At 34.5% G+C, this 19680-nt stretch overlaps 1 protein-coding gene across 1 annotated transcript; it reads left to right on the top strand.

Moving 5' to 3' along the window:
* The first annotated feature begins 1909 nt into the window (after window positions 1-1909).
* Window positions 1910-18847, top strand: LOC149077251 (glutamate dehydrogenase, mitochondrial-like). Its single transcript, XM_089245009.1, has 11 exons — window positions 1910-2628; window positions 4498-4698; window positions 6147-6233; window positions 7552-7640; window positions 7759-7857; window positions 7998-8135; window positions 8397-8537; window positions 9988-10192; window positions 12420-12511; window positions 15711-15773; window positions 17857-18847. Exons 1-11 carry the CDS (start codon window positions 2193-2195, stop codon window positions 17974-17976), a joined length of 1671 nt encoding a protein of 556 aa, XP_089101135.1. The 5' UTR covers window positions 1910-2192; the 3' UTR covers window positions 17977-18847.
* The last annotated feature ends 833 nt before the right edge of the window (window positions 18848-19680 follow it).

The following is a 19680-nucleotide window of genomic DNA, read 5'->3' as shown; positions in this document are numbered from 1 at the left end:
TACATTTAAAAAAATATTTTATCACGTTTAAAATCGTTTCCCCTAACCATATTTTTTGAATGTATCTCATAATCCTTACGCCCATGGATTATAATTGATACCACAAGAAAATTTATTTTTGGAATATGAAAGAATAAAAAATTTTGAAAATGAAAAATAATTTTTTTTGCTAGAGGAAATCAATAAATTTAAAGAGATAGCCAATGCAGTGGAACCTCGTTTTAAGCCGCTCAGTTATACGACTTTCACATTTATTCAAATACACCGTCACAACAGACAAAATGCCCAACGACGTGGCTGAGGGAAAGATGCCATAAAAATATAGATGTCATTTATTCGACGTTTGGCTTAGGTCACATTGATTTAGTAATTTTTTGATTTGCGTAATTTTTGTAGACGGTGAAAACGCATTGCTGAAACACTTCTTGCATATTGCCACCGTAAAAGCCATGAATTTTAAACTGATTGCTGACATATATGAATTGACCGTTGATCTGGCTGGTGATCATTTGGAGTGGATACTTGAGTGATTTGTTTATTGATTATTTCAGAGAATACGCAGACACGGCGACCCTTAAAGGAACAGGTTTTAAGGGGTGTCACGACCCCTGAAGTCGAATTTTATTTCATATATATATATGCAATTATTTGTCATTATAACAGAATTGGGGATGCAATTAAGCACATTAAATTTTATAATATTATAATTATTGCATTTATAAATGGATATCATTATAATTATTACTTTAATATATATATTTTCAAATTTTATAATAATTATAATTTTAAATAATAATAGTTATAATTTTAAATAATAATAATTTTATATAATTTAATAATAATTATTATTATTGTATAAAACACATTAAATTTTGTAATATTATAATTATTGTATTCATAACATATAAATTTGTATGTCTGGACAATGATTTTTTTTCGCGCCATGATACATCAGATGAACATAGTTTTTTTCTGGATAATAATGCCGAGATGAACTTTGGAAAAAAAAAGGTCCATTGTCTCCACACACCAAGAATCGCACCCAGGACTTCTTGCAAGACGAGAGAGCACACTGACCATTATATATAGAGACCTTCGCCTCCCTTATCCCATTAAGACAGAGCTCGATCGATCGTGCGGGTGAAATACATTCATGTTTTAAAAAATTTCCCGGTCTTAAAAACTTATAAGACGCACAAAAAAATTTATTTAAAATTTTTTACTGCATGACTTGCCGAGTAGAAGTAGTGCCGCCTTTCTCAACTTCAGCGAATGGCCTTCAGGTAGCGGCTCTAGAAATGGATTATGATGTTTTTTCTCGGCATACGATTGGTGCAACCAATATGCGTTTATCCGGTTCGCAAGAGGTCCAGGGTTCGATGGAGACGATGGAACTTTTTTTCCCAAGTTCGCACACACCTCGGCATAATATCCAAAAAGTATTGATTTGATATATATTGTCAGTCGGGAAAAAAAACATTATCCGTCTCTACTGCTGCCAGCTGGAGGCCATTTGATAAAGTTGTGGCATAAATCTCTACTCGGCAAGTGCTGCTCTGCTGAAAGTGTTTTGAGGGGGGAAACTCATCTCTGTGGTATAATGGTCAGTGCGCTTGCCCGGTCTGCAAAAGGTCTTGGGTTCGATTCCCGAGAGGGATAACGGAGCTTTTTTCCCCCCAGTTTACCTCGGCGTTAATATCCAGAAAGTATATTGTTTTGGTTTTGCACGTCTATTGGGGAGGGTCATTTTCTTAAAGAAGTCTTAGTTGTGTGACTTACGCATTTATACGACGCTTCGACCCGGCTCTAATAACGTCGTATAAACGAGGTTACACTGCATTTTATTACGTAATCCTTTGATTGATCTTTGACAAATCTTGAGGTCATTTTAAATCCCCTTATTTATTAGTTTGTATTTGGCATCAGAGAACGAAAAACTGTCTGCTTCTGCTGTTGATTTAATCTGCCGCAAGCAGGCAAGACCTTGGAAATTTTGGACCAATGAAACGGAGTGTATTATCAGTTTAAGAGGTTATTGTTGTCAGAGAATTTTTTTCATTGGCTAATGGAGTGGAGCAGCTGTCCGCGCATGTCGATTCAGGATCGGCTTCTGGATCGGTGTAGGACTTGAAATGTTGTAGAGGGATTTTCATTAGCTGAGAGATATCAATCATTCATCACCGGTCGTCATCATGCTCAAGCAAGTGTCTTGCTGCATCATGAACAACATGGGACTGTTTGCGACCAGGTCCAACATGATGCTAGCTAAAATATTGAAGCCTCAGGTACTGTCTTCCAGCGTTTTGCCGTCGCGATCCTACAGCCAGCACGAGATCCCGGAGAACCTGAAGTACGTCGAGGATGTCGAGGACCCTTCGTTTTTCCACATGGTCGAGTATTTCTACCATCGAGGATGGCAAATCATCGAGGACAAGCTCGTCGAGGAGTTCAAGGGAAAGCTCAGCCTGGAGGAGAAGAGGAAAAAAGTTAGAGGGTACCTTGGGATATTGGGACCCTGCCACTCCGTCCTTGAGGTATCTTTCCCTTTGAAGAGAGATTCCGGAGAGTACGTGATGATAAATGGCTGGAGAGCTCAACACAGTCACCACAGGACTCCTTGCAAAGGAGGTAAATTATGCGTCTATTTATTGCAGTTACCTTTCATACGCGCCTTGTTAGTTTTAAGTCTGGTGTAAATAATGTTCACAACTGAGGGGGTTCTTAACCAGGGGTTCACGGACCCCTTAGAGGTCCTTGAGATTAGTTGAAGAAACAATTGCCGCATCAGTTTTACATAGTATACTGAATATTATTCCGAAAAGTGGGGAGGGTTGGCCCCAGAGCCGCAACTAGATGCTTGGTCAGCCGGTGCAAGCATGCACTTTGACACCCCACTTTAAATGTTGAAGGTGTGGCTAATGGGTGAAATTTGTGCCTCTTCTGGTCCAGCGTCTGGGGTATGGTAGGGGGTGGTCTACCACACCCACTTGCTCCCACCTAGTTGTAACCCTGTTGCAGATCCTGGATGATGTGTCTGGGAGAGGTAAATTGTCTACGTTTGTTGGATCGTCCTTTGTTTTACGGTGAAAGACAAATTTCCCCATGCTTGGTTCTTGTATTGCCCCTTTCTCTGGATCCGTGCCTGAACGAAGGTAGATGTCTTCATATATTTTCAGCAGTGAATGAAGTGGAGGCAGGTGTATCAAATGTACGATTTCTGGCGAATTTTTCACCCATTGCAACTTGTTCTATTTCCCACTAGTAGTTATTTTCCAGCAATTTTAGCGAAAACTTTTCTTGGAAACTTTAACGACAGACAAATCTTTTTGGCTGTAATTGGCAGCTTTTCTTGCCTTTGAAATTATTGAGAAAATTGGCGAAATCTCATACGTTCCCCACTTTGCTGTATTCTTTTATTAAGGAAGTATGGTTGGTCTAGGTATTTATCGTGTTTTGTGTATTGACACTTTCTACCGGAACACCTTCCGCGAGCCAGATGGGTCATGCCTGAGTGAAGGCATGGTGGCAGGTGTCTTCAGATTCAAATGAAGCAGAGCCAGGAATCTTCAGCTGCAAAAGAAGCAGAGGCAGGTAAATGCATGGCGATGTGTCCGATAAGTGACTTGTGTAGGTGCATTGAATCATCCCATAATTTATGAGACACATGTTTCTTATATTATTCTTCTCTTGGGAGGGGCAGTTACCCCCCCCCCCCTTCCCCCTGTGATCCGTGCATGTGTGGACCACAAAATGTTAATCCTTTCATCAGAGTTCTGAGCATGCATAAAAAAATATTTTAGGTGTTCAGGATGCGAGTTTGTACCATCGTTATGAAGAAAAGGGCCTCTGTGCTGGTAGAATTACATTTGAATTATGGCACACAGAGCTGTATTAATTCATGGGCTCATCCAATGAAATTCTCCATCCATCAAAGAGATATTGCCTCTTGATATAATGATAATCTCTCTACAACAATGTATTTTCTTGGTCCGCAGAGGATATTTATGTCGATGTTTCAATTGTATATAAATTATCAGGCAGTTACACTTCCAATTAGGCATAGGATCACAGAATGTCACATTGCCCAGGGGTTGTGATGTTGTTAACACGACTCGGCGGTATTATCAAATTCTGTTTAACCTTTTACTGGCCGAATTAAGATTTAAATTGGTTTTTTAAGTTTTTTCCTGATATTTTTCCTTCTGATACTTTCATTTAGAAATATCAACAAAAAATTAATGGAAAATTTTTTTGTTGACTTGCCCTTGTCCATAGAAACATTAAAATTAGAAACAAAAAAAATTGAATTTTATTAAAAATAGTCAGTTAAATGCAAGTACTTTCATCTTACAAAAATATTTTTTTCTAATTAATAAAACCAATGTTCGCTATTGGGGGAGAAGAACATTTGCTATTAAAAGCTTAACAATCGTATTTATTAAATCCTATCTTATCATTATGATTACCCTAATTATCTTTATTGATTTTTCATTGAAGGGATCCGATACAGTCTTGATGTGAGTTTAGATGAAGTGAAGGCACTGTCCGCATTGATGACTTTCAAATGTGCCGTTGTTGATTGTCCGTTCGGAGGAGCCAAAGCTGGACTCAAGATCAACCCTAGAGAATACAGTGAGTTTGAATTGGAGAAAATTACAAGGAATTTTGCACTTCATCTTGCGAAGAAGGGATTCTTGGGTAAGTCTATTTTGCAATTCATGCAGCCTACTTCTACAGTGTTTCCTGCAGACCCCAGTTGCTTAAAGAATAGCTTTCTGACATTTGGGACATCTTTTTTGTATGAAACTTTTACACATCGGAAAAATTTAAATTCAATTGTGACATTTTTTTTCTTAAAATACTTCTAATCAAAGATTTGTGGATTCCTCAGATTCATTGAATGTTTGCACAAAAGAATTATTTATATGTATTGACAAATACAAGTCATGAAATTCTCCCTAGAGACGAAAAAAAAAGCATTAAACCAGGGGTGCATAACCTCCGCCCTGCTGAAGTTTTCCTACTAGAAAAGTGTCAGCAATTACCAGGGATGATCATATTTCTTTCATAAAAAATACAGGATATTGCTAAAAAAGTTGTCAAAGCAGGCAAAGTTGTCAGTTACAGTAAAAAAAAAAATATCAGGAGTTTCCATTTATACAGCAGAAAAATTTCTCAATGGCAAATAAAGTTGCCATTTATAGCCAAAAAATTTACAAAATTATTAAAGTAATTTACAGCTGAAGTAAATTGCCAAAGGCAAGTATAACTGCCTTTGTTAATAACTGCCAAAAGAATTGTTAAAGGCACATAAAGTTGCCAACTATCACTAAAATTGCTGAAATATTACCAGTCGCGAAAAATTATGGCTACAACAAGTCAAAACGTAATTTGTCAAAAAAACTTGTTTGACAAATATCGAAGATAGTTAATTATAAACATATAAATATATTTATGATAATTATAATTATCATAATATAATTCATAAGTCATGAAAATCATCTCTATTCTTAATTTCAAAAAATTCAACTAAGCTTTGTTGAAGATGGGAGATAAAAAAGGGCATTCTATTTAAAAAGTTGGGACGGTCAAAAGTATTCCATAAAATACTGGTCATGTGGCTACAATCTATATACAAGTTTCTGGCTCACGAGTGGCAGAAATATCGCATATCTGGCCCACGGACCAAAAAGGTTGTGCACCCCTGCATTAAACCATCACTGAGCATTCACAGTGAAATCTTGATGTAATGATATTGTGTATACCAAGATAAACAAATATATATATTGTTATATTCACCATCGAAACACCGGAGACAGCATCAGCCAGAACACAAAACAAGCACAACTCTGAGTACATAAATATGTTAGGGCCACATATAAACTCAGAACATGCATTCCGCAATATGTAAAATTCATTAGAAATTCTGTAGGGTAATTTGTACAAGGTGGGTTTATGGTTAAGTAGTAGTGTAGTCATTGGCCTATACAAAGGGATGTTTGTGGCTCTAACCCCCTAGAACGAGATTGTTTTTTCCTGCCTTTTGCAGGAAAAATGATTAAATGTATAAAAATTTTGGTTTTAGCTAATTCATTAAATCAGGGTTTGACGGTATTAATTTTTTCGCCCTCATTGCATTTTCTAAGGTCCTGGATTAGATGTGCCAGCACCAGACATGGGGACCGGTGAGAGAGAAATGAGTTGGATATCTGATACTTATGCTCAGACGATTGGTATGTTTTTCAACTTTTGTACAAATCAAAAATGAAAATAGACATTGTACATATCTATAGATTACTAACATGTCCATTGTTTTGGATAAAATGTTGTTTACTTTTGGTACCATCATTTTTTTTTCTAATGAAAACTAAAAATATCAAGTGCTTTTTCATTTTCATATGTAACATTTCTTGTTATTAATCCACAACTTTGATTAAAAAATTATGTTTATAATTTGTTAATCAATAATAAATTTATTTTAACTTAAAACATAATAAATTTATAATTATGTTATATTACATTTTCAGATTCATTCATATTTCATTCAGAAGTTTTTCTATAATTATTTGAATAATGCATTCATTTCATAGTCTATAATATTTATCACACATTGATTATGATGAAGTACAAATTTTAATTTTCTACTGCAGGTTGGCAAGTAAAATTTTGAATAACAAAAGTATTTATTATTCAGAATATGATTTTTATACATATGTTTGTTAACCTTATTATTGGTCTTGTGCTCTCTATTACTTTAGTTTGATCTTTGGATATATTTTTGTTCGAATGTTGGTTCATGTTCACTCATCCTAACCATTTACAGCACCAATTCTTTTATTCAGTTTTTCAAAAATTATTCAAGTATGATACAGTACCAACACTAATACTCCTAACATTTAAAATTAATTTTTGAACCAATTTGGCTTCTCCAGTTGAGAATTATATGCAAATACAGTCGAATCCAGTTTTAACAAATACTGTTATATGTAGTTAAAAATCTCCTTTTAACAAACACTTTAAATCTCCCAGATAAGCTTACATAGAAACAATGCAAAAACCTGGAATCCCTTTATAAAATTTCTTTACAACAAAGTGATTTCTCTTGGCTCTTGGAGTTTGTTAGAACGGGATTCAACTGTAAAATCCCCGATTCTGTATGAGAGGTAAAGAACACTGTCCGTTTTTGTCAATATTAGGATAACACTATTAATTTGCAGTACTTCTAAACTTCCCATAACTAGAAGACACATAACTAGAGTCCTATTTAAATAAATAACAGTTATTTGCTTTATAAAACAAGTGAGCTTCATAGAAAGACAGACCAAGATAAATATTTAAACAGCCTCTCCTGTAAAATTTCCTTTTTGTGACATGGTGCCTTTTACCTTTGGCATACAGAATTGTCTCTGAATATTATTTATTATGAAGTTTAAGAAGTTTTATCTGTTCTGATGAGGCTTGTTATGCATGAAAGGGTGAAGCCTGTTTGCACTGATTTCTTTTATATGAAATTTTTATCTGCTTTTCAAGCAAAATCATTTATTTTTTCAGGTCACCAAGATATGAATTCTCATGCATGTGTCACTGGCAAACCCATCAACCAAGGTGGCATTCACGGAAGGGTATCAGCTACTGGCAGAGTGAGTGTATAAAAATGTCAATGTAATGACATACAAGTTTTTGCTAGTGTTTTTTTATAAAAAATGCATGCATTTTTATTAATTATACTGATTTTAGGCCACTTTATTTCTATCCTAGGGAGTATATCACGGTTTAGATAATTTTGTAAATGAAGCAAGTTACATGAGTATGATTGGTACCACACCAGGATGGGGTGGAAAGTCATTCATTGTTCAGGTATTAACATAGAATTTTTCTTTTACTTTAACAATAAAGAAATTTTATTCTCTTTAAAAACTATTAGTTGAAATTTGAAAAAAAAAATTATGGAAATTGATTTTATTAGAAATCATTTATGAAAGTTTATTTTTTGTTAGGGTTTTGGAAATGTTGGATTGCATGTAATGCGTTACCTTCATAGAGCTGGAGGTCGTTGTATAGGTGTTATAGAAGTTGATGGAAGCATATACAATGCAAATGGTATTGATCCACGGGAATTGGAGGACTGGAAATTGGTTGGTAAAATTCTAAAGTTAATCTTTTTTCAATTATGCATGTATTTATACTGATTACTGTTTTTTTGTTTATATTCTTATTAGATTTATTGTGTAATTGTGTGAAATCGCTATGACAAACCAATGCAAAATCCATAGCTATGAAATTTTGGTATTTTTTATAGATCATTTGAATTTTTTTTTTAATTTTTGTAAATAAAACGAAATCTTTAAATTTAAACTATCGTGTCAAATAAAAATTGTCATAATTTTTATTTCCAGGCTAATGGAACTATTGTTGGATTTCCTGGTGCAGAAGCTTATAAAGGAGATAACTTACTGTATGAGCCTTGTGAGATATTGATCCCTGCTGCAACAGAGAAAGTTATCACCAAGGAAAATGCGAATAAACTGAAATGCAGAGTATGATAGTAATGATTTGTTGTGTAAAACACAAAGTATGATAGTAAGAATTGTGTTGTGTGTGTTAGAATTGAACAGAAATATTGTTTCAAAACTTTAACTGCTCAACATTGAATACAAAATATAAATTTAATATGAAGCAGTATTCATACATCACCTGAAGGAGGCTCCACAGCAATTGGCAGATATACACACACTCCCAGGTTACCTTTAAGAGAAAATCATAAACACTCTGCTGCTATAGCAGAGCCACGACCCGAAAACACATGAAACGTATCAGAGGTGGAAAAAGAAAACTTTACATAATCTCAACATAGCGAAACAATCACAGCTCTGACAACATAAATACGTTGAGACTGCACATATTGGTGCATACAAGGGGGGGGGGGTAGTATGTGGGGTTGTGGTTAACTCTTTTTTCCCATAAGCTGAGAATTATTATGTATTATGTATTTTTGCAGTAAAAAACGTAACACCCTACCTCCCCTGGAAGGGGTAAAAATGTTAACTCCCTCCCCTTGAGAAAATTCTGCATTCACTAATTGGGTACACATACACTCAGAACATACATTCCGATATGTACCAATTCGTTGAAAATTCCAGAGAAATGTATATAAGATACATACAGCTAAGTAGTAATAGTACAATTGTATGCATGAATACATATTAGTATGTGTGAATATTTCATAAGTGAAATTTGAATTTGTTTCACCCAAAATAATAATCTATTATACTTTGCTATCCTTAATTTATTTTTTGTTTATGCCAGAGGTAAAGGGCAATATGTTCATTTTCGTTTATATTGGGATAATACTATTAATTTTCAGCATTTTTATTACACTACATATAGGTATAAAACACTAAGCCCTATTTCCATAAATAATGGAGATCTTGACTTTAAGAAATATGCAAGCTTCCTAGAAAGACATGCTAAAAAAAAATCTTGAATTTCTGCTATAAAATTTCACTTTTGTGACATGGTGTCTTTTACCTCCGGCATGTAGATATGTTTTATATTCAAATTGAAGTTTGCTGAAACAAAACTTCATGCTGTGAACTGTTACTAGCATTAATGAAATAAAATAAAGGTTGAGGTGGGTTTTTTTTATTATAGTGTGATCCTCTCTCTCTCCCTCCCTTCGATCACACACACAAAAGATCTGTATGGTCTGTCCAGGGAATTTCTTAGTGTTAGTAGACATCCATTCCCAAAACTGGGATTTAAACCCAGACCTGCAAAGTCAGATGCTAGCTCCCTTGCACTCAACTGCAGGTAATGTCTTACAAGGTTTTTTTTAAATCATGAGATTTTTTCAGGATTTAAAAAAAAAAAGATTTTTTGTAAGGGAAATATCCAATGTTTATACATTTATTTTTGTGTTGAATGTATTACTAATTATTCAATATTACATTGTATGTATTTAAAAAAATATATACACACACTTTACAGATTATAGCTGAAGCTGCTAATGGACCAGTTACTCCTGCTGCTGATAGGATACTGATGGAACGAAATATATTGGTTATTCCAGATTTGTACATAAATGCTGGAGGTGTGACTGTATCTTACTTTGAGTGGTTGAAAAATTTGAACCACGTCAGCTATGGCCGTTTATTATTCAAGTATGAGAGGGATTCAAACTATCACTTGTTAGGTATGTGCAAATTAATATGATTAATATGAGAATTTCTTGTATACAGAGCAGAATATGTTTCTATTTTATAGTTCATTTATAGAACAAAAAGGGTGGCATGCAGTTTAGACCCCTTCAGAAAGTCGCCAACTGTGGCACCTCGGAAATGTTTATTTTTGCTGTGCTTGCCTGCTTCAACTGGATTATACTGCCTTCTCTATCTGCTAGGGCTTTAATCTTGCTTAGTGAAATAATATTGACATGTTTCCAGTTGTGGTGAAAACAGAGTTGATATTTTCAGTCCGGGGGCCCCCTTTAATGGCTGGAGGAGCGAAGCGACTTCTGAGCCCGAACAAAGTTCAGCCTATAGGTGTAGTCACTGATAAAGTATTCTGAATCAGTTTTTTTTTTTGTGTATATATTACATATACTCAAATATATATTTGCAATGTACATTGTATGGTATTTATTTAAAAAAAAATTAATATTCTGAGTTGAGGCGTCATGACAAAAGCAAAGTCATATCTATGGTTATAGCTGTAAGCATTTTACTACGTTCCCTCTTACGTCTTATTTGCATATTTGCATCACCTATGTTAGCGATTGGACGAAACATTTTCTGCACTAATGCATTGTTGAACTGCATGTCACTTCACTTCCATCACGTGTTGTTGCCGGATATTTTGCTCACAGTCGCATTTCAGCACAGATTTTTTTACATTCTTGACGGTGTTAAATAGCTTCTTTTTGGCCAAGGCCTAGTAACTTCAAACACTTCAGAATTTATTTTTCTGGTGATTTTAATTTCCTACTTTTGTGACTATTTTTTAAAACTCTGTAGTATGACTTTACCGCCATTCAATTCCATGTGGATTATTTCAATTTATTACCTGCATTTTGGATTATTTCACGTGTATGTGTCCTAAGGATTATTTCGGTTTCTATGGAATTATTGCTGAGTGGTGGAGGATGGGGAAAAAACAGGTGAGTGGTGAAAAAAGTTATTTTCCTTTTGCAGGATTACATTAGAGTCGCCACCAATGACACAAGCAGTGCCAAGAAGGGTGCTTTTTCACCTAACAAAAATTTTCATTAAGACTCACATTTCCTTTCATTTACCTTAACCCCTTGACAGTGTCTCTAGAGTTCAGTTTGGGCAATTCACACATGCAGTACATGCAGTATTTGTGATGATATCGCCATAACACGATGTAGTCTGGGTGCCTCCTGGCACCAAAGCACAGTATTTGTGATGTGCGAACTGACTTCAGTAGTAGAAAGAAGGAAAAAAAATTGTTTCTATTCTGCGAAGCCTGAACAAGTTACCTTTTTCAGATAGGCATATAATACCTAATTTACTATTTTCATAATAAATGGCGATACTGATCCTCCATTTTTCCATTTCAGTAGAGGATAAAGTAGTGGTCATCCTTAAAGGCATGCATTAGGAATGAGTATTTTTCAAGAATTTTCATACCAAATAGATTTTTTTCCCCCAATGTCAGATTCAAACGATGAGTATTTTTTAGGTTCTTCAGGCTCAAAATTTAGTCTATTTTACTGCAATTGAATAAAATATGACTGAAATCCATTAATTTTTTACTTGCATGTAAATATAGTAGTTATTGCATTTAAAACTTCATTTTTTTCACAAAATAACCATTTTCTAATCTTTATATTGACACAGAGTTCAAAATTAAGCAGGAAATAAAAAAATAAAATCATTTGTTGTCTGAAACATATGTGATTGTAACATCCTTTAACCTGCTGGAAGGACTTACTAAGTCCCTTGGAGTCACAAAGTGTTTGTATTTATGTGTTTTTATGTTTGTATTTATATGTCTGTTTTTTGTTTTGATTTGTCTGCGATTTGTTTATTTAAAAAAATCCAATTTTTTTATGCACATTTCTGAAATATATGTCACTGCTAAGGGGTTAACATCTGTTTCTCTACAATGAAAAATGATTTCTATCTGACAATTTTTCTTCGTTATTTTTGAAAAAACATTTTGTTTTAACTCCCAGATATTTTAAAATCTGTTTAAACACTGAATTTGTTTACTAAGATAACCAGACTTTCTCTCTTAATTCAGAGGCAACCATGCACTCCTTATTGTTAAATTACTCTAACTGTCCTGGCATATTCAATATGGATATAAGAAGTTAATTTCAATTTTTTGATTTCTCCATGTTTTGGCTTTAAATAGAACATGTTCTCATGCACTTCATTTTATGTATGTATTTGCAGAAAGTGTACAAGAGTCTTTGGAAAGACGGTTTGGTAAAGCTGGTGGTCGTATCCCAGTAGTTCCAAGTGAATCTTTCCAAAAGAAAATTTCTGTAAGATTTTAAGTTTCTAGCCTTTGAAAACTTTTTTGCATATTATATAAAATTATGATGACGATAATCATGCTTGGAATTAATTTTCAATCTGAATTTAATCTTTCACCTTTTTTTTTGTTATGCACTTGAGTATCATCATGTAAAAAAACTGCTGCATAGAATAAATATTCTGTGAAAGAGCTGCACCTAATTCTGTATTAATGAATTTCAAAATGTTAGCAGGGTTCTAAAATGCATGCTGTATATAATAATAATATGATCCTCACGTATTCCCAAGGGATCAGCATGATCTGTCCAGGGAATTTGTTAGTATTAGTAAACATCCATGCCCGAACTGGGATTCGAACCCAGACCTGCACAGTGAGAAGCTAGTTCCCTAACCACTCGATTGCCAGGCGGATTCATTATGTCAACACCCTATTTTGTAAATTTGGAAAATGGAGTTTTTCCTTCAGTTATCAATGATGTTATAAAAAATAAATTAAAGTCCCCTTAATAGCACACAATATTACCTTACACCTTAAAGATAGCTGAATAATATAATTTATATTATACACAAGATGTACAGGGTGGTCATCTAACTACTTTGCTAAAGTCATACAAGTAGGATATGTGCAAGTCCCTTGCTGCCGCAAAAATCAACAAATGTGAATGGAATTCAAGATATAGATGTTCCAGGGTACGTGCTTGAGAATGAGTGGAAAAACAAAAACATAGTTCACGGTTACATTACCAAAATTTCAAGGAATTCAAATGGCAACACTATTTTATGCATTGCAAAGTAATGGGTGCAGTATAAAACCATAATTGCCATTGGAATGGCACCTGTAGCCAGTGCCATCTTAATGCATGACTCGGGACCTCATAAAAATGAGAACTGGGAGAAATGTTCTTGGTAGGGCTTCGGAAAAATAATTTTTTCTTACAGCTCATGATGCTCTTAAGATGGTTCTGCCTGTAGCATCATAAATGTGGGTGCTACTACTAAACCATGCATGTACCTCATCCATATTCCTCTGCGGAACTTCTAACGAATTGGTACATGTTCATTTCTGTGTAATGCTTGTTATATATGTGTAGTGCTGCCATCTGCCCCCAGTTTTTTCCAACTATGAGTGAAGTGTAATGACTGAACAATTGTATCGTTGTAGGCCTGTTGCTCTCTGTGGCGAAACTTTTCAATGCAGAGATCGGCTCGCATTTGCGCCTCGAAGTTGGGAACCACAGGAAACCAACTGCAGCCGACCACCACTGCGGCGACAGTGAGGTTCGAACCCGAATCCTTGCGATGCGAGTCCGTAAATGTGGGTGTTAGATGCAGACAAAGAAATGTGTCAAACAACCAATGCAGATCACACTTCTGCTGCTGGAAGTTCCCCTTTCCCCGAATGGTTAGCACACCAACCCTTTGGCTAGATCTTTCTTTGTCTGCATCCTTGTGCTACATATACCGTTCCAAGGCCGTTCAACATTTTCCACCGTGTCGATCACTTAGCAATTCATAAAAACTAGTGTCATTTGAAGATGTAGAAAAATCTTGTTTCTGTAACTAAAACTGAGAGCTACATTTTTTTTCCTACTCATTCTCAAGCACATATTCTGGAACACCTATATATCGAATTTCATTCAGATTCATTGATTTTTGTGGCCTGTATATTGAGGCATAAAAAATATTTACTTGTGGTGGGGGGGAAGTCAAGTTTTTAATGCATGGAAAAATAAATATGTATCAAACATACAAATCCATTTGTTTTATGTTCATAGAATTAAACATTTTTGTATTTTCCATTTGCAGGGTCCATAGCTAACAGTGTGCACCACAAATTACTGAAGAAACATTGATTCTAGAGGAGTACTTCCAGTTAGAAAACTTACCTGAATAATGTGTAGAATTCAAATATATGGGGGAGGGGGGCAATTCATGTTGCGTGTGTGTGTGTGCGAGGGGTTGTATAGCTTAAAAAAAACTTTTCATATAAGTACATCCTGTGCTAAAGAACCCCATTAGAAAGTTGTTGCCCTGTCTCTCCTGAGGCCAACAAAAAAATTCCATGTTTCTAAGTTCAGTATTCGCTGAAATATTTGGATTTTAAAAATAGGGGAGAGGAAAAAACAGTATAAATGGGGGTAAAAAATGTGTTTCACCTGCATTTTTATTATGTTTCCCCCAACTTTTCTGGGTTTTTTTCTTTTTATAAATTCAACTATCTCAATGAATAATGAATGTTGCACTGAGAAACATGGAAATTTTTTTGTTAGCCTCGAGAGAGCAACAACTTTCAAATCTGGTTCTTAAGCATGGGGGGGGGGGGGATCTATATGAAAAAAGGTAATTTTTTTATTTTTACCCTAACAGCAGCAATCCCAAGATATCTTGTGTTCTTAAAACAGCAACCCCTGAGCCCAGATACCATAGTAAATTTTCTTCTCCTGATAGCATGGCCCCCTCCTGTCCTGTCAATCAACTACCAGTGGACGAAGTCAGTTTCTGTTCAAAGTCTGATAACAGAAGGGGGAGAGAAAAGATGTTTTTCTTTTCCATTCGAGGTTGTATGTGATTATGCTTACAGTATAAATAACAGAAAGCGATAGTTTTTTCTTGTATTTGTTATTGTGTGTGGGGGAGGGGAATCATTTATCAGCTGATGAGATTAGAAAAAAAATATTCTTGAAAATAAATGGCAATTTCTAGAAGGTTTAGCGATTTCCACTGTGGCAGTTATAGTGTAGTATACATTAAAAACTGTTTAAAGGGTTAAATAGCTATACAACCCCTTACACTATGAATGCATTATCTGAGGTCTACGTGTTTGGATACTTTTTCTAACTACAAACATGCCTGTAGGATCAACGTTTCACCAGTAATTTGTGGTGGATGCTGCTAGCTATGCAGCTATGTATATTGTAGTTAGACATAAGATTGGGTGGTTAAATGAAACCTAGCACTGTGATCAGCAGTCTGTTGTAGTAAACCAAATGGGAGAACTAGTCTATAGAATTCTGTTGGAATATGCTTGTGAGAATTAGTGTTTCAATTTCTAACCTATATCGAAACTTCAATCATTGATTTTGCTTTCTGAGCCTACCATCATGCAATGAAGCGAGGGTTTGTCTCTTTTAAATGTCTCCTGGCTTACTTTCAGATCAGTTTTGTCATGTCTTATCTTATATATGTTCATGATTTTTATTTTTTTAGGGTGCATCTGAAAAAGACATTGTACATTCAGGGTTGGATTATACTATGGAAAGATCAGCTCGGGTGAGATTGATATAATTTTAAAAGTTTTGAAGATTCTTGTCATATTTTGTAAATCAAAAATTGTTTGTTAAATAATATCAAACTCCCATTATTGCCATGTCGGTGTCTACCATCACGCAAAAGTTGTGGAATGAGAAAAAAAGGTCACAGAAGTCCCAAAAAAGTCATAAAATTTGAGTGAAGGCCACAATTTTTTTTGATTCTCTAGAGATGTTTTTTTTCGATTCCCCAACCCTTAAAATCTAAGCTTTAGAGAAACTGGCATTCAATATTTTTCTTCTCTCTCAGGTTTTTTTCTCTTTTTTTTTGCCCTAAGAGGGATGGATGGGTGTGTAGCAACAGAAAAGAACAATGTCAGTGTGTAGCCACCCTACATTGGGGCAGACATTATATGGATGGGCAAAAAGCTGTTTAACCTGGATGAACAAAAAAAATTCTTTCTTTGCTTGTCTGGACCTTCCAACATCTGTAATATTCCCCTAAAGCAGTGTTCTCAGCATCAGGTGATAATTCTTAGAGGCAGGGTTGACCACAGCAGTAGGGAGTTCTTTTAGAAACAATATTGGTTTTCCTTACAAAGGGCATGACCCCCTCCCCCCACATCGTGGAGCAAGGCCCATAGGCTATTGGATCTTTTGCGGGTTTGCAAGCCAGAGTTTTAATTGGGGGGGGGGTCTGTAGTGAATTTATATCAGGAAAAACCAATGATGGTGACTCTCAGCTCTGTCAGCCCCATCCTTGTGGGAGCCAAGTGAAAGGGCACCAATTTTTATCCCCTGCAAAGAAAGTTTTTTAAATAGTCAATTGGTTTTGTTTCATTGTGTTGATATTTACCAACTAGCTATCGCGAACGAGGAAATCGTACAGAATGAGACAAAATGAGAGTTTAAGAGAAGACAAACATTAGACTCATTTGCCATTATTTGTGTTGCAACGCAACATTTAGGCTGAATTTAAAGGAATACCACAGTGTTTCTAAAACTGTGCATCGCAACTCCTAGGAGCATCATGGTGAGCTGGAAATATTGATTTGTGCACCTATTTATACTTTGAAGTGGTTTTATATATGGGAAAATGTCCGACAAACTTTTTGGGGAGCCGCCGATGAACCATGAATTACGCAAGGGAGGCAGGTTACAAAAGAGAACCATTGGGAAATATTGACAAGCTTGCAATCTAGACCAATACCAAAGCCTGAAGATGGAGCAAGTAACAAGCGTCTGATATCAAATGTTCCCTCAATATTAGTTGTCTGCACATGAATCCTGTCGATTTCAGCATGTTTTTGCAATCATATAATTTAATTGCCTATATGACAATCAAAATGTCCGCTACTGTTGTTCTAGGTAGAACTTTATTTTACCTCAAAACTAAGAAATTTATAACATTTATATTTTATGAACTTAAGAGCCTTAACAAGATAAATTTTAACAACCTGAGATAAACCATTTGGGTGTATTCACATGTCAAAGTAGCTTTGCAGTCAAAATGACTGCTTCCTTTATTTTAGTAATTCTCTCGATGATGCTCCTTCTTATTCTAATAAAGGTATCTAAACTTTTTGAAAAAATGTTTTGAAATGATATTAATATTAAAACAAATTGGCACTTATTTTCTAAAATCAATAAAGCATACATTAGTCGTGAGAAATTGAATATTCCATTTTCATTTCCTAAACAGCATTAAAAAAAGTCATATTAATCATTCCAGCATATTACCTCTGGTTTAGTTTAAAATGCAGTAGAACCCAGACTTAATATTCTTTTTCTTAAAGTTCTAGTATGAATGTTTCTGATATTTACCCAGTTCAGCCATTCAGGGCTGATATTTCTGTTCTATAAATTAAGGAAATGGTTGAATTGGGTGAATATCAAATATTCATAGTTTCATACTGGAACTTATGGGGGGAAAAAGCAACAAAAGAGATTTTACTTTATTTTCAAACTAAACCAAGATAATAGGCTAGAATGATTAATATGACCGTTTTCTAATTCTGGTTAAGAAATGAAAATAGAATATTTAATTGGTGGTTTGAATGCAATAATTTGATATCTAATAGATTCAATGTTTTCATAACTTGCAGGCAATAATGAGAACTGCCATGAAGTTCAACTTGGGACTGGATCTGCGTACTGCTGCCTATGTTAATTCTATAGAAAAAATTTTCCTAACTTACAGAGAAGCAGGGCTCACTTTCACATAAGTCATTGATTGAACTTTGCTTATGGGTCTCATGTTATGTCACTAGTCCATCTTTTTTTCATTATTATGTTTAAAAAAAAAAGATTGTTTATGGTGTGCCATCAAATATGTTGATTATCATGGGTAGATTGTTAATGTAGCTCTAATTTTTTCTTCCCACTGCGCTGGGTATAATGCAATTTTAATATGTTTTTTCAGTATATGCTTATTTTGAAAATATAAAAATCCTCACTACAAATATACTTAAGAAAAGAGTATTTGCTTTCTATGATTTTTAATAACTGGAAATGTTCACCTGTGCATACAAAAAACTCCTCAGTATTTTGTTTCTAAATTTTTTTTGAAAATGCTGAAAATTAAGCCCACATAAATTCAACTAATATCGAAAAAGCCAATTTTTCCATAAATCTACAGATTTTATACTTTACACAAATATTGAGTCCATTTTATGTGACTTTGTATTTTTAAAAACAAAATTGGTCTTCCTCTATGTGTAGTTATTTTGAATAAAAATTTCAATTAGTTGTTTTGAAAATGTGTTAATGATAAGATTTATGATATATACTCGTGTGTTACCAGTTCTTTAACAACTGTTGCTTTATTGAAAAAAATGGTAACTTTTGATTTTCGCTGTTTCTAACATTTCTTAGAAACTGAATAGATATGAGTATGAAAGTGTCCATTACACATAAAAAATAGTCTGAGGGGAACTGAAGAAGTATTATGTACTCAAACAGTGTATTTCAAGTTTTTTCAGTAGCTACCATATACCTTAATTTTGAAGCTGTATAACTTGGCTTTGTCAGTCATCAGTGTTTGAGTCATGCTCAAGTATGATCTTCAATTGAATAATTAAAACTAAAGTTTGAACATTTGCTTCAAGAATTTACTTTATGGCTAACTGAATCTTAGTCAAGACTTTTTTTTACTTCACTGTCGAAATTGTTTTGATTAACTTTTCCTAAAAAAATCATTTTATAGACAATCTTTACATTTAAATCACACACACACATTGAGATCATTTTGACAGCAATAACCTCATTAAATAAATTGTAATATTGATGAACTTGGATTGGCTTTTTATTTTGTTGTGTAGCTACTCATTTGCTAATCACATTGTGATCATTCAGGTAGGTCTATACTACATCTTGTAAAAAAATTTTGATTGATGAGCTGGTGCTCAGTAACATGATTTTAAATCTGGAACTAATCTGTCTCTACAGAGTATGTTGCAATAAAAAAAACATACAATCCTTGATTACTGAATATTAAAGCATATGGCATGACAGGACTCACATATACAATTACCCCAACAGTTTGAAGTTAATGCAGTGATCCAATTGAATATCCAAGTTAATTTAAATAATTTGTCAGGGTTTTTCTCTCGGATGAGCCCCCTTCTCTGGCCTATACCATGTGACTAGAGCCTGGAAGTTCAAGCAAAATGCTGTAAATGCCTATTTTTTGGTGAAAAATTTTCTGCCATAAATGTCCATTTTAACAGTTTTAAGTTTATTAGTGAATTTCAGAGGCCATAATTTGGAAAATTTGGTTATTTTGAGCATTGAGAACAATAGAATTGTTATTTTTAAAAATTTTCCAACTCTCAGTATTAATTATCAAAAAATGTCCATCCCATTTAAATGCAAATAAGTCATCTGAAAGATAGGGAAGGCTTTTGGTGTAGCCATGCATTTTAACTTTG

This window comes from Pholcus phalangioides, unplaced genomic scaffold (genome assembly GCF_987345545.1).
Source record: "Pholcus phalangioides strain wild (caught in Gottingen) unplaced genomic scaffold, Ppha-v1.0 ptg000015l_1, whole genome shotgun sequence".
Classification (NCBI taxonomy): domain Eukaryota; kingdom Metazoa; phylum Arthropoda; class Arachnida; order Araneae; family Pholcidae; genus Pholcus; species Pholcus phalangioides.
The sequence above is the reverse complement of the archived record's forward strand: the minus strand, read 5'-3'. Positions and strand labels throughout refer to the sequence as shown.

Excerpts from the sequence above, each read along its gene's own strand:
- LOC149077251 (XM_089245009.1), top strand. The coding sequence starts at position 2,193 with ATGCTCAAGCAAGTGTCTTGCTGCATCATGAACAACATGGGACTGTTT. Across the intron at positions 4,699-6,146 it reads TGCGAAGAAGGGATTCTTGG|GTCCTGGATTAGATGTGCCA; the intron begins GTAAGTCTATTT and ends GCATTTTCTAAG. Across the intron at positions 8,136-8,396 it reads AATTGGAGGACTGGAAATTG|GCTAATGGAACTATTGTTGG; the intron begins GTTGGTAAAATT and ends TTTTATTTCCAG.